A 16,106-nucleotide genomic window follows, 5' to 3' on the forward strand; every position below is an offset into this window, starting at 1 on the left:
CACGGCGAACGACGAATAGCGCTGAGTCCGCGCCGTTTCATCAGCGCGGAGCAGGCTGCTGCGGAACGGCCGCCCCGAGACCCCACGCAGTTGATTAACCGTCATCAATATCAATGAATTCGTAGCGGGCGAATTCCGAGTAGGCAGTCTTCTCTGCTACCGACTCGGGGGCGTGAAAAGGCGTATATAGCGCTGGGCTGCGTCCTCGGCCTCTTTATTGAGATCGAGAGCGCAGCCACATCGATCACCGCCGTGGCTGGCAGCTGATCTGTACTGGCGCCTCAAGTTTTTCAATTAAGCTCCCGTGGCGCGTCGTTTGGCACGCATCAGGTGTCCACCGGCCACCAATCGCTCGCTTCCGCCGGCCAAAGGATAGCCGACAGGCGCGTCCGCGAATGGATCAGGTGCGCGACATTTAGTAATCCATTTAGCCGTTTTGGAGCGCGCGCGCGCGCGCATGTACGTACAGCAGCATGAAGGAAAAAGACGCGCTGGCCTGGCGCCGGTGCGTCGCGTCAAACTTCTTAATTATTAAAGTTTGCCGGCACAGCAGCGGCCGCCTCTCTCCTTTCCGCCTGGAAGCTCTCAGAAATCCTGGCGCAGACTGGAATCTCGGATTGCCAGCTAAAAGCTTCCTCCTCTGCTCTCGCGCTCTATACGCCTCCGCCATCGCCGAAATAAAGTTTGAACCCAGGCGGCATTGTTTTCGCGCGCCCGTCATGACTGATCCTTCGCGCAGCTGGGGTCATATCGGCTTCTGCCAGCCGCGTCGCGATCGATCGATCGATCGATCGACTGCTCTCTCGCTCGGCCGATCCGACTGCCACGAAAAATAATTAGAATCGCAGCTACGCCGATATATTCCTCGCCTGCCGTCCGACACTCCAGTCTCATTAGGCTCTCTCTCTTGCATTCATTTATTGGCTGTTTTGTATGCACTTAACGCGATCGCCAATTAAATTCGCGACCAGCGATCGATTGGGGCTGTGAGCGAGAGAGCCACTTGCAGCCAACGCGCCACCGACTACAGAAGAGCTGGGCAAGGCAAAGAAAAAGTGGGTTCGAAAGGGGAGGCCGGATATTCGGGGAAAAATTGCCCTGCAAGCGTCGGTGATGACGAACGAGCAACTCGCTTCCCTTTCCTTTTTTTCTTTCCTCGCTCACCCGCCATTCTCGTCTCATTCCTCTGTCTCCTCTCCAAGATTCCGCACGAAAAGACGCACTTTGATTTTTATGCCTTTTATTTTCCGCAGTATAATTTCGCCAAGAAAATTTAAGGGTAAACTAATTTCACCTTTTTTAAGTTTCAGTTAATTTTCTTCGTCGTCGGATAAAACTACAATGCACGGTGTTCTATATGTATACACACATTGTACACATTTTGCGCCATGTGTTTTACAAGTATATCACACACAAACGTAGGTTTGAAAGCTTACTGCGAGCGCCCTGAGTGCTTGTTTATAACTTAACGATAATTGCTATCTTCACTGATAATTGCTTCAACACGCCCATTTTCTTCACTGCATCTAATAGAAATTCAATCAACTCGCCTTTTTTCGGTTTAAATGATCTACATAATCTGACAATCTAATCGCAAAATCTACGCTGAAATTTATTAGAAATTTTTTAGCCTCGTGTCGGTATTTTCACCTTTTTATCTTCAGGAATACAAGAATATTCTAACAAGTAGAACATAGAAAATACGAGTAATCAATGAGTCGAATCGATTTCCGCGTGATAAAAATACAACAAAAGAATCTACGCGACACTTGCTTTCAACTCCTCGTCGTAAAGCAAGATTGTATGTAAAATCTAAAATAGTATCACATCTGAAGCTAAACAGCAGAATATTGATAGATAATGAGATAGACGATGATAGACGATGTTATTTGTTCAGAGGTTCGCGTTCATCGGTCTAATGCGTCGAAAGTCACCTTGGCTCGGAAATCCTTGGGTCGCCGTTGGTCCGCGTCTACGATTCCGCGGCTCATGACGTACAATGGTCAAAAGTAGCGGAGGATATTTGTACACGTTTATGAGAGCTAAGCCGATTGGCTTTATCACTGACAATTCCGTTAATCCCGCGGCTGACAGTGGTAAAGCGCTGTTCCTGCTGTCTCATTTGGTGCGACGGCGTTCAGACGCCCGCACACAACTCCTCCCTGGCCTTTATTAAATTTCACGAGCTCGCTCACGCGACGCATCTGTCCTTTCACTGACAGTTATCAAAGCCTGTAATAGAGTGCCAGAAAAAATGGGAGAAATAAAAGAAAATAACAGTGAATGTATAATTTCTCGCACGTTTGCGTTGACGGGTTACCCGATACGTTTGAGTTGAATTTCAAAGCAGGTTTCAAGTCAAGAGATTAACGTTAACAGTTGGTATGGCAGCAAAGCAGCAGAAGTGAAAGCCGTAGACAATGCACACGTAGCTGACTAGCGAGTGAATCAAGCATATGTAACTGATAGATTGCTCATATGTAATACTCGAGGATCGTATTTAGGCACAGAAATCGATTGCCAGTTTGATCACTATGCATCAAAGTCATCAAACAAAACTTATACTATTCGAACGGAACCGAAAAAAATTCTGTCTCACTCGTAGTCCATTTTGGACAATCAAACGTCCATCAATTACAGCTTAACTGGCATGTGTGAGAACGAGGAGAGTAGCGCAGCACACACCGACAAGTCGAACGATGAGCGCGAGGAAAAAACAGTTGGGGAACCGAAAAAAAGCAGCAGTCGAGGCGGAAAAGCGCAGCAAACTATCGAATGGGGAGGGGGAGGGGGAAGAACGCACTCTCCCTTCTAGTCCACATACTTTTCCGTATATTGGTACAAGCGTTATTTACCCCAAAAGTATATATAGTCGATAAATAGCCCGACTGCGCGAAAGCACGCTCCACCCCTATTAATATCAACCCATGCAAATTCGCTCGATTGTTCAATTTTACGCTGGATGGAGCCGCTGAATTGCGCTCATCCCTATCTCTATCTATAGCCTTGTAAAACCTGCGGGTTACGATTCCCTGACTCAAAGAAGAAATATTACAAGCGCTTAAGTTTCCATTTTACAAAAAGAATGATGATTACCCAAGTGCGTAGAAACTCCGGGGAATGTGCGCTTATGGATGAATTTCACGGTTCAGCTAAGACTTGATATTCTCAGACGATACACTTGCGTACTGAAACAATCTGTAGATTTATCGATTCTTGCCAATTCTACGAACACAATTAGTTCTTCTGCGAGGTAGGAAAGAAATGACCGTGCGGGAAGTAATTGGGGCGTAGATAGCCTAACTACTAGCTACGTTAACTTTTCCTTGATTTCAAACTACAATAAAAACTAATTGATTTATGTTAACATTAATTATTGATTAACTAATACTCCAAGGATGAAATAAGTAGTATATGAAATATTATTTTTATAAAATAATATATTTCATATGTATACGAGTCCAATGTTGCAAATGAGTCGCGTCTGACTTAATCGGGACTGCACTACTTGCGACAATTTATAGTTGGCTTTATAGTAGTTTTATCACACGATGAAAAAATAAAAGTGTCGATAACAGTATTAACGAAACTCGCACCAAGTCTGAGCGAGGAAAAAGAGTGGCAGCGCGGTTTATAGAAATAAACCAATGACGGCTAATGATTTAATCGGGTATGTCCAGTTAATCGGGGCCACGCAACATGTTCAAACCGTTCGTCCAATTCCTTGGTGCTGCCTCGCCCCTCCACCCTCTAGCGCGACCAGTCGACCGATGAAGATGAAGGATCGTCGGGAGAACTTGGCTGCATCAATGTCCCATAGTAGGCCAACAAAACGAGCCGCTCGTAATTTGCAGGCATCCGGCGTTGATCATTGAGGCCGTGACCAATAGTATCGGAGCCCGTTAAATTTGCCGTGAACTGGATAGTCGCTTTTGCCCGCGACTTATAATAATTCAGCAACGTCGCGAGCATATGCATACGGAATAATGCTCCTTTTAATATCGCATCAGACTGCTATCTGGTTAATACTTATTATCATACCGGAGCTCATTTACCGTGCATACGCGTAGAGAGAGAGAGAGAGAGAGAGAGAGAGGACCGAGCATAGCCATTAGTTTAATGGTGCTGTGTCAATAATACTGATTATTGTCGCGACAAATTATGTGCAAGAGAGAGGAAAGGATCGAGAGCTGTGTTGGTTTACAGTGCAAACTATAACGCTTGGAATTGCGCAGCGCGTTTGTTGAATAATAAACCCCAGCAACGGCGACACTCGGTGCGAATCCCCGCGGCTTTCGGTCTTCGTCGCCTCGCTTGGCGCTTACAAATCGTCTCGGCATTAGAAGGAGACTAGTCACGCCGCGAGAGAGCACCCGAGGTCAATAATCGATTGCCCCGGCCAATTTTTGAAAGAATACATGGAAATGGGCTCCTGGCGAGAATTCAATTTCAACAGGAGAGGAAGAGAAAAGAGAGATTCACGCGTTCACGAAGAAGACGAATGATGTCCGAAAGAGCATTGGAATGCCTCCCCCCTCCCCTCTGAATTTACTCTCGCTTGACCTGTTTCTCATGCAAGTTGCTTCTTCTTCTTTTTTTTTATCTGCGAGCTTGTGCACGAAGGCTTAGACGTATCTGTTTACGCTGCGTGTCAGACACTTTCTTCTTCCTTTCACTCTATTACAGCGTATAATTACCTTTTATTTCTTATTCTGTCCAGCTAAAAGCAGTGGTTGCTTTATTCTTCTTCTCGGAGTATATTTTTTTGTCGCTCGAATTAATTGTCAACGTGAGTGTGCGAGCTTGAATAAAAATGACAAGAGGGACAAAGAAGAGGGAAATTCTTGACCCGATGTTCAAGGAAAAACTATCGTACAGTGATGCGATAACGGCATAAGTAAAAAGAGGAATAGCGCAAAAATTACGACTTGTTTAAAAGGAATAAAAACTCAATTTTCAGCAGGTTATTCGCGGAAAGGGGGGGGGGGGGCGATTTATTATTTCCATTCCTCTTGCATGGTTCGCCGCTCGCGATAGCTCCATTCAATTTTCCGTGCACGCAGAAGGCGAGCCTCGACGCGCTCGATTGCAGTGAGTGCAACTCCACGTGAAAGACTTTTAATGCCGGCCCCGTGTGCGGCGGCGCCGTTGCTAATTTCTTCCTCTCCCTCTTGCACACGCACCGTGACAATCAAAGGTCAGGACAGCGTCCCAAGTGACAGTTGATTATCGTCGACGCGCCGCGACGCGAGCGACGTTAACAGGTTTCGACGGGCTAATTTGTTGAATGGTCAATAAACCACATAAAATAACGAATGTTGCATTAGCCGCGGTGAAGCGCATCAACAATTTTAGGGTCGTTGACGAACGCCGGCCTCGAGGGCGCTTGCGACAACGGGACAGAATGTAGGTGCACAAGATGGCGCTCAAGATCGCATTGCCGGAGTCTCATTGTCTGCGGGAGCTCTTGCAATTGTGCCTGTTTGTCTGACGAGGCAGAATGAGAAAGGAGGAGGACGTCGGTGGCATGGGCGTCGGGCTCGCGCGCGCGCGCGCGCCAAGGCAATATCACAGTCGACTTGCGCGATCGGCCGCGGCATACTAAGCGTGCAGCCTCGGAGTGATTTTTAAAACAGAAGCGACGAAGGCTCCCAGTGGGAATGTTAAATAAGCGCCGCCCGGATAAGCTCTAGCGCGGGCAGCAGCGGCGGGAGAGGAGGGAGAGTTGCGAAGGGAAAAATATTCCAAGCGAGAGGAGAGTGACAAGCCGGGAAATTGGAAAATTGAACTCGAGCGCGAGCGTCGATCTGTCACCCGTGAAGACGCGCTATTTCTCCTTCGAACACTTCCTTTTGCGCTCTTTTCTCTCTGCCACTGCTCTCCGATGAGCATTCTGCCGTTATCAAATATGCTTTCCTAATGCACCATTCCCCCCGATGTGGCTGTGATGCGAATGAAGTTGCTTCGTTAGCGCTTTATTCGTGCACGTGGAATAATGGCGGCGTTATGTATTCGCAATGTTTCACAGAAATAATGAGATCTAAGATGATCGTTCGGTGGGTCGTTTCTGGTTAATCACCCAATAAGATTAATCATTGCAAACTGATCGTATTATTTGGACTTGTGATTGGCGCACAGTTCAGCTTCACGGAATTAATCTTTTATTGCACGCGAAGCGAACATTTCCGGGCGAGTCGATCAAACAAAAGGCGACTATTAAAACCGCTAGTGATAGTGATTTTATTGGAAGAAGAAGGTATAAGAATCTAGATATCGACCGAAGTAAAGAGGATCAAGAGCTCAAAGACTGTGGGGTCCGTCAGCTCGGAGGCAGTTGTGGCGCAGGCTAGTTAGGGCTCGAAGTTGCTGACGGGTGAGGGTAGAAGCGCAATTTGAAATTAGCGAAAGCGCAGTAGTGCAGTTTTTTGAGCTGCAGAACGCGTAGGGTTAAGCGACTTTGTATTAGCGTTGTAATTACTTTAGGGTTTGAGGGTGAGGGAGATGCTCGATTCTACTTTCGCACCTTAATCCTCGTAGATTAATCGAGTTAACCTACAAATCCTGTAAGCCATTAATGTACCATTCGTTGCCGGTAGCCAACTGAATTGAATTTATCGATTCGGCAAGAGGACGTACAATTTTGCGAAAAGAAAAAACGAACAGTCCGATATGGGTGTGCGAGAAAGGACAAGCAAAAAATCGATTTGTAAAACAAGAGCTCTAGGTGGTGGAGGTTACGTGATCAATTCAGTGGGCTGATAAGAATAGACACTCCACCGAAAAACCCTCGACGAAAGGTAGACGACGCAGCAGTGGAGGAGAGGAGCCGTGTGGCCGTCAGCACTCCTTAGCTCGCAGGGCACGCTTGCGATCCTCTCTCGCTTTCCTCTTTGCACTATCTGGCGCCCCTTAAACTCGCCTCGTTTCCGATGGATATTAGAGGGGCCAGCTCGTGCGCGCAAAGCTGCTCCGTCATTTTTACTGGAAGCTCACTCGCTCGCTCCCGCGCGATTGTCATCGATGCTTTTACCTTCTATCTTTCATTGCGGATCATCCGCCGACGCTTTCCTGCCTCTTTTTCCCAAAAAACAAAAAAAACCGCTTGACGCTCTCTTACTTTTCCGTTCTCCTCGTCTCATTCTTCTGATTTTCAACGCCAGCGCGAACATGAAAAAAATTGCTCGACTCCGGCTAGAGAGAGAAAGCACGAGTAATATCTTGTACTCGCAAGTTCTTCTTAAGAACGTACAAGCGAGGCAGTTTAATATGAGAAAGTTAGCCTGGATAGGAGAAAAAAGAGCGCTCGACAAAGCAACCTTCTCAACTTGTAGCCAATCATGCTGCCCAAGTATTGATAAAGTTGCTCGACGAAATCGTATCTAAAATCAACTTTGCCGCGGCGAGCTCTAGCCCACGGGGAAAAAAAACTGTCGGGCAAAACGCGTTGCGGTGAAACTTCTCTTTAATGAAGATCGAACGAGCTAACCACCGATCGAATTACCTGAAATGCTCGTTAACTGAATTCCACTTATTCCCTAAATTCGATATTCATAAGAGTTGTCAGATTTCAACGAGGGCACTACGCGGACTATGTTGGAAATTATAGGAATGTATTTAATGACAAATATTTTTCGAGATCCCATTCAGGGTTACATGCACCGAAGTGCAACGCGGCACAGCTTATTATGGCGTAACGATTAACACTATGGCGATTTACAGTACTGCGTGTTCGTCGCCCGTTTTGGCTTTTACACGAGTCAAATATTGCAATTCATCGAAATTTCACATAAATTTGCTCTATATTTCAATTGACCAATGGGTTGGTTATTCCTGCTGTTACTGTGACCTGACTATAAAATTTAGGAATCAATGTGCATTATATGGTGGTATTGTTTCAGCTGATTGTTATAAATTTATATGTAAACATAGACGGATTTTTGGTAGACTTGCTATTTGAATCGTGCAAATACATCCGATACTATATGAAAATTTATTCAAACTTTGCTATAATATCCGTTATTGATTCGAATCCCATCAATTCTTAAATTATTGGTCGACGAGGGAAATTCATAGAGCATAAAAATAACAAAGAGTCGGTAGTTAAAAGCTTCTTTAATCCATATTTACAAATCCCAGGCTCGTCTGTGGGGTCTCATATTGCGTCTAGTTGAACGTCACGTCAGTGCGCTCTAGCGCAAATTACACTGTCGCTTGAACGTTCGGGGAATGAAGGAAAAGCCGCCTTGACGTGGAACGTAATTGTCTCGTTAGACGGCTCGCTCGCCCACCGAAAATGCGCTGCTCGATAATTTGATAATGCTTCGATTGGACAAAACTTTAATCAGAGGTTAGAGGAAAATTAAAAACAAAGAGGGCAGATGAAAGAGTGAAAGACATAGTTTGAAGGAAATCTCGTGAACGAGCGGAAGACATCTCGCGCGGCCTGAAGCTCATTCAGGCCGAGGACGACTTCATTTTCCGACAAGAAACACCCACCGCACATTCATACATGTGCGAAAATGAGGGGCTGCGAGCGGGAAAGAGAGGTAGAGAGAGGAAGCAAAAACAAGAATGTTAAAATGTGGGTTACGCGCCAACCAACGCCGAGATAGGGCTAATGACCTTCCAGCTTTTTCCGCGGGCTCCTCCATATTTTTAGGTGGCGCAACCTCTTGGCTTGTTAAGCGAGCTTCTCCAGCGAACCGTCAGCCTTGCTCTCGCAGTTTTACGTTTTCTTGAAATTCATATACTTTTTAAATTTTCACTTGGTCGCACCCGCGCGACTCGCCTACTTTTTTCTCCCAATACTTGTCAGCGACGGTTTCATGATGTTACCACGAAAGTTACTTGGCTTTATTCCTTACTTACCGGTGTGCGCGAATATATATCAGACTTTTCCTAATGAAATCGAATGCTCAACTTTCCCTTTACATACGTCTGCGCGTGCCCAAATTGAAAAACTAAAAGGGAATTGCGCAGCGAACGGAGCGCGAAGTGGCGCTCACGAAATGTGGAATAAAGCACTGCTATAAACACCGTTGTAAAACGGTACGGAAGGCTTTTTTTTTTAGCCAGCAAAAACGCCACTTGCGCACGTACCAAAGTAATACGCAGAAAAATAAGAAAACGCTTTACCTCCTCGGCTGTCCCATCCAAAATTCAGAACGCGCGACGCAATGCCAGCCGTCAATTTTATTCGGGTACCCATAAAAATTTTATTGTCGAAAAACGAAGAAAACAACTAGGAGCCGCGTTTTCTCCAAAATATGCTGTCAAGCGCAAAATTAAAAATAACGAGCGAAATAAAATACCAGACGTACGTATGTATCATCAGACTAAATGGCGCAAAAAAGTCCAAGTAGAGTTGGCTCTGGGCAGTGGCTCGCGGGCGCAGAACAAAAAAGCCATATTGAAATATAAAGTGCAGCGAGCGAGAGTAACGAGTGGACCGGCAAGATAGAGAGAACAAAGTAGCGGCGAAGTAATGGCCCTCGCGCTAATGATTCGCTCGTTTGCCGCCTCCCCTCTCGCACTTCTTATCGCGCCGACTGACATTATCGCACGCGAAGGGCGGGGGCGCGCGGGCATTTAGTTTTTTTTTCTTCCCGCGAAAACTCACGGAGAGATCTGCGACTTTGGCACTGAATGGAGTTTCATTCCGCCGAAGTGCTCTTGAATGTTTACTTCCAGCCGAGCATCTCTTCTGCGTTTTTGGGATTGCTCCGCGCGAAGAATGTCCCTGTCGCGTTCGCTGCCTCGCACATTATTCCTAGAACTGTGCGAATTCGTCACACGTTGAGTGCCTACTAACTAGAGGATATTATTTCGGTACGAGAACGTACAGAGGGGGACTAATGCCAAGTGATCTCGCTGATTGCCAAGACAATGGTACGCTAATCATTGCGATTGAAGGCTCTGCATGAAACGACGAACGCACAAATTGCAATTTCCGAAATTCAAGTCGGCGGCCCGCTTCGAACGTAACGCCTTCATTTATAATATTTGTTGAGCTCGAGTGTATAGAGATAAAAAGGAAAAGAACTAACCTCGACGCTTGACCCATCGACCTCCCGAGATAATCCCTCGCAATATTTCCTTTTCCGCGAGGCTCGTAGCTTTTTGCCGCTCGCCCTTTCTCTCTCGGCCCGAGAGAGATATGCATCCATTGTGCGGTGGGGCTGCCGACGAAGCACTCGGCGATATTGCAACTCGATACGCGTGAGCTGTAAGCGAAGAGCGTTGTGTGTCTCGAGGTCAGCCTCGAGCAGAGGCGAGCGGCGATGCGCGGGCGCAATTGATTCTCGGTGGGTGACGTTTTATGGCCATCATCGTTATCGACGGCTTCGCTCTATGCCTTCGTCGTCTTCTTGTTAACACTCAGATCGGACGGGTGCGCGCGCGGCTCCTCGTGCACGCTTCTTGAATGCAGGCATTGTTCGACCACGCGACCTACCGGAAAAGTTTGACGAGCCCATTGTTGCGAGCTCCTTAAGAGCTTGGAATCACTATCGAAATTCGCTGTGTCGCTCCGTTCGTCTCATCTCTATTCACTTGCGTTACTCTTTTATTCAACAAGTCGAATGTACTAGATCTACGTCCACGACGCTGCCTCCCGCTCGATATGTGCTATCACGGCGCAGCGGAACAATAAAGCGATTCCCGTAAAAAAAAGTAAAAGTTCGATTCGAAAACAGTAAAATAGTAAGCGTACGATCGGACGATGTCATTTGTCCTACTCTCCTCTCTGCTTTCCGCAGCGCTCTCGCAGCGCTCTCGCAGCGCTCTCGCAGCGCTGGCAAGGGCCGACCGAAAAAAACGTCGCGCGACCGCGCGGTGCGTCGAGCGCTCGCTCAAAGTCGCCACGGAAACGATGAAAACACCGCCTCGTCAAGCAGCCGGCGCAGCGTCAGCACTATTCGCGTGCGCGCGTCGATTAATGGAGCGCGCGCGCTCGATGACAACGGGAGGACGATTAATGAACTCGACGCGAGTGTGCGCCCGCGATGCGCTCGAGCTTTCCTCACTCGACCCAAGCTCTGCTTATTCTCGGAGACTCTTTCGTACATCTCGTCTCTTTTTTTCTTCGCACAGTCGCCCCTCTTCTTCCGCGTCTTCTCTTTCTTCTTTCCTCTCTTCCTCCTTTTAATTTCATGCGAGCTGGCTCGAGGGACCAGCCACCCCCTCGCGTTTGCTAACGACTTGAGAAAACGCGAACAACCGCGCTCCACGCCACTTCCGTTTGCGTGGGGAATCCGCAAAGATCCGCACTGACTGCATGAAAGTGTTATGGAGTTCGTGAAACAAGCACAGCCAAGGTGAAATTGCAAATCTCATCAATAAGGCAGCAGAGCGGAGCACGGCGGAACTGGACTGTAGCCCTCAATGGGCAAACTGGTTGCCCGGATCATTGGCTAGCGCGTAAACAGGGCATTCAAAATAGTGGACTCGACGTGGGGAGCCAAAGCTGGCCAGCGGGAAAGCCGTGGCCAGTCGTCTAGTAGCTTCGCCTGCGAATCCGCCGCGCGCGACACGCGCAAAGAGCCTCGAGTTGATCCTTTCGCATTTGGGAGAGGGGGCTTTAGGGGCAGCGCGGCGTGAATTCGTAATGAAGACTAAAATACGAGGACGCGCGTCCATGGGAAATTGATTCGCTTGTGGCACGCGCAACAAAGTTATACCCATTGTTTATTCATCGGAACGGGGCGCTACTGCGGCCGACAAATCTCGGCGCGAGAAAAAGCAAAAACAGCGCCGCGGGGCACACGGCATACGCACAAGTAAGGGCGTACCCACTCAAGGCTTTGCGCGCGCGGCTCATTAGACAAAACACCCAGGAGAGCGAGGCCGAGGGATAAGAGGCAGCGAGTCTCGAGCGCGACGAGACTTCGTTATACTACGCGACGTCGACGCATCAACACATGCCCAGGCACGTACGGCATTTACATGGCTAAATGTATGTCGACCCACGTGCCTCCTTTAGCCCCTATGTACCAGCCCAGACAACTATGCGACTATGAATTTACTGGCGGCAACCTCCGCCGCAGCCGGCGACACTGTCGTCCCTGAGAGCGCGCATGATGGAAATATTATGTGTACGCCCAGAACCCTCACCCTACTACTTGTTGTCGTCGACGCGCTGGAAAAACTTTATCTTTTATGCGCGCTAGATAACGAACAGGAGTCCACTATCCGTGGATGTTGTGATGAAACTTCGCCAATGTCAACCTACAAGTGTTCCTCTCTCGTTTACGAACGCTCCAAGTGCTGTTTACGTCGTCAATGTTTTTCACGCTCTCTGTTTCATGCACTGCAGTTGCTTCAAGTCTGGAACAAAGCCAACAAACTTGTCGCTCGATCGATTCCAAAACGCGCCTGCGAATCTATTAAAAGTGTAGTACGTACATCGCTTAACGAGCTGGGTGAAGGCCCTGGAAAATTGTTTTCTTGGATCCTTGCTGCTGAGCCGCCGCAAAGTCGAGCGCATAGTGCGTCATAAAATCCGTGAGATCGGGTATCATTCATTAAGCGAGAAGAGCCTTTTGGGCGCGCAAACAGAGCCGAGAGCGCGTGGAAGGCGCTGACGACAGGCAAGGCGAACAGTTTCCAAGAACTCGTGCGCACCTAGCGAAAACCTGCGAGTGCCGGCGAATATCAGTGCTAATGTATCAGAAGCGGCACGTGACGGAAGCCCACTTCGAGCATTACCGACCCCGCGCCCCAAGCCCCCGCTCCTCTTGTCGTTCTTTCTGCTTTGCGTCTCGCGACGGCACTATACGCTCCAGGAGAGCGCAAACCTCGCAGAGAATTGTGCGTAAAACGTTTCCTGTAACTGGCAGTGATCACTTGATCTAATGAAATGTAGCCCTCAATTTAATTAGGAACTTTGCGAAAGTTGGACTTTGTTTAGGTCGAGAGTTGATGTAGATTTTGAGTGATTCTCTGTTTGAGTCCAATTCAAATGAAAACGAATTTGGAGTAGCCGGTTAAAGCCTCGTGTTGTCGTTGGCCAGAAACTCCGGACGTAGGTTCGAATTTGCGTACGATATCGCCAACAAAAAAATCATATCGGCTATCGCCGAAGTTTCACCGTGACGGTGGTGCAACGTGACGTATTTGAGATGCGATTCGAAAGCCGCTTGCGCGCCAAAAGGATGATTTTTTCCTGGCTCGAGGCGGCACGACGCCACCGCGGCCGCTGGTGCATCAAGATATTAACTTTTCGAACTGTCATGCTTTATCGCGGCACGGGCGTTTGAGAAAGTTTTTGAAGGAGAGGCGGCGAGAGCTTAGCGTATTCCGAACGATAATCTAAACGATATTTTCTTTTCTCCGCGAAAATTTTCGCGTTCAAGTTTCATGCACGCGCGATTTCGCGCGAGCGAGCTCTCTTCATAAGATACGACATTGTTGCGAGCTACCGGTAGAGCTTCAACTTGCATAAATTGCGACGCGCGTACTTGTGTAAGTTGCCGCTCTCTTGCGAAATCATATTTTTTTGCCGAGTTACATGCAAAAGAAATTCGTTTCTCTTCGTCTTCGCGAAAACAAGTACAATGCCAATACAATTGGCACTCGACCTACGTATTCGGCTCTCGCGACGGCAAATCGCGCGAGTATTTGCCGTAGAAAGATCAAAGGCGATTTAATGGTCATTGCGGAAAATATCGTCATCAGAAGAAAAGTTATAGCGGCAATCTTAATTGAAGTCGGAATAAAGCGTCGCTTGCACACTCGAACGCGCTAATGAAATAGTTACCTCTTTCTAGCTCGCAGGAGGAATTGGCAGCAGTCGGAGGAAGCGGCAGTGGCAGCAGCTTGGAGAGGAGAAAAATCTAAGGGAGCACTCGACGATGCGACGGCTTAATTGGATTAACGAGGCTTCAGAGCAGCAGAAGCAGAAGCAGAAGAAGCATCAGCAGAAAAACCAGCAGAAAAAGGAAGAGCGGCAGCAGCAGCAGCAGCAGCAGCAAGACCGGATATAGGAAATTAATCGAGCTGCGAGTCAGATCAATCGAATGACAAGGTGAAGTGTAGCTTCCTGGAGACAAGCTGGTCCCCGAGGAGGGCCTGCTCCTCGGCCAAGGCCGTGGCCCCGCCGGGGAGGGGGCGACGTCGCCCATCCACGCAGCATGGAGCTGACCGTCATCGCAACCATCATCGCCCTCGTAGTGGCTGCTCTTGCCACGCCCAGAACCGTGGAGGCACTCGTAACCAAGACCAAACCTAATCCACGCGTCGTTCCCACGAGGTAATCAAACAGCAGCATGATTTCAGTGAAACTTCCTTGAAAATGACAGTCTCTAAGTAGTTCCGTCATCCTTTCATTGCTTCACTTTCGCAAGTTTTTGAATTTAACTCTCACCTTCCTAGTCAAACACTCTCGGAAACATTTCGCTTTCAATAGTCACTTTTTCAAGCTTTAAAATATCGAGGATGAAGCGCACATGCAGTCGTAGAAAGTCAATTTTAGTAGTAATGCCGTGTCCCATCTCTCCAAATGTAATTAAACTAATGAGCGCGAGCTGGCTGCTTCAAAGTAATCTGATCTGCACAAAAGAGCTTTAAGCTCGTAGTTGGAGCATTAGTTTTCAAAGCTTTCGAGAGGCGCCAGCGTACGGAAAAGAACGAAGGACGACCGAGCGCTCAAGAAACAGCAAGTGGCCGAGGAGGTAAAAAGTTGACTGGTTCTGGGTTGCAGGTACGGCAAGATTCAAGGACTGGTAATGTCGTTCGAGAACGCCAAGTACCTCAAGCCGATCGACGTGTACCTGGGTGTGCCGTACGCGACGCCGCCGACGGGTGGCAATCGCTTCTCGCCGACGAGGGCGCTAAGCCCTTGGGACGGGAACAAGTGAGTCATTAATCATAGCGCTACCCGCTACGTCGCCTTTGCTCTCCTCGCGTCGTTCCCCTACTCCTTTTCTCCTCCTTCCTTTGTTCTTCGCGAGCCGCTCGCGCGTTTCTCGTTCTTTTTTCCCTCTGCTTCCTTCCACCACTTCTTTTCTTCAGCTGGTTATTGATAGTGGGAGTAAATTTTTCGGAGCTAGTCGAGATTCCCGTGTTCCCGCGGTCGAGTGAATGTGGCAGGGTTGCCTCATTTTTAATGCTCCGACGACTGTAGGTTAAGCCCTACGAAGCTCCAAGGCTTCATTAGATATTCCTAGATGTTCTCCTTCTTTTTTCTCTCTTAATGCGCCCAAGCGCGGTTGGTTTTACCAGAGATTAATGATTGTGACGTCTTAGTTTTTTCGCTAACCTTGCTAGACATTAAGCTGAACAGAATTTTATCGGAAAATATTTCTATACAGCGTGGAAATTGAATAAACGATTTAGATTTTCGCTGCTGATCGCGTTGGTCGTTTTAAATCGTCGGGACAATCGTTGGTCGAACTTTTTTTCGATTTCGGACATTCGTTGTGTTGACTGTAAACTCAACTTGGAGTAGAGCAAACGCATTCAAATAGAATTAGTATTTGAGACGCGAATGTCCCGAACGTACGCGACGTTTTTCCCAAAGTACACGAGTTCCCAATCAAGCGCTATCTCAACATTTGGCTGATGAATTGGAGACGCATGATGTTAAGTGATGCGTGACATGTATCGCGCAGATTGGCGGAGAAGGTGGGACCGGTGTGTCCGCAGAAGCTTCCGGATGTCTCTTTGGAGCAGGAGGCTCTGGAGCGGATGCCCAGGGGTAGAGTCGAGTACCTGAAAAGGATACTGCCGCACTTACGCAATCAGAGCGAGGACTGCCTCTACCTCAACATCTACGCTCCGGCAATGGGTGAGTAGTCGGCCAGTATTCGCTTCTCGCCGGTCCCTTCCACTTTCGTATTCATACGTATAAGCATCGAGTAACCTGCCGCGCCGTTGGCCTGATCAAGTTTGAATTTGGTAAGTGAAATTCTGGCCGAGGGCGCGGCGGCATTTCAATTACCGCGCCGTAACGAGCTGAATTCAACCACCAGAAGTTTAACAAGAAAAACAGGCGTTCACTTGCTGCTCGGCGCCGCTGCGATAGCGTTGCGTCTGCTGGATTGTGCTTGCTGCCGGACGAATTGAAGCCGATCGATGCATACATCGATTTATCCATTAGCCAGCAGTGC

General features: G+C 48.0%; 1 protein-coding gene across 2 annotated transcripts in view; it reads left to right on the forward strand.

The window, feature by feature from the left end:
- LOC131670310 (neuroligin-4, X-linked) overlaps positions 1-16,106 on the forward strand; it is a 102,033-nt gene that overhangs the window by 12,018 nt on the left and 73,909 nt on the right. For both annotated transcript variants that reach the window (XM_058945810.1, XM_058945812.1), the window contains exons 2-4: positions 13,767-14,248; positions 14,699-14,851; positions 15,609-15,784. In XM_058945810.1, the coding sequence (XP_058801793.1) occupies positions 14,130-14,248; positions 14,699-14,851; positions 15,609-15,784 (448 nt within the window). In that variant the 5' untranslated portion in view covers positions 13,767-14,129. The remainder of the gene's footprint in view (positions 1-13,766; positions 14,249-14,698; positions 14,852-15,608; positions 15,785-16,106) is intronic.

Source organism: Phymastichus coffea, unplaced genomic scaffold (assembly GCF_024137745.1).
Source record: "Phymastichus coffea isolate CEN01 unplaced genomic scaffold, Cenicafe_Pcof_1.1 PCOF00108, whole genome shotgun sequence".
NCBI classification, from domain to species: Eukaryota; Metazoa; Arthropoda; class Insecta; order Hymenoptera; family Eulophidae; genus Phymastichus; species Phymastichus coffea.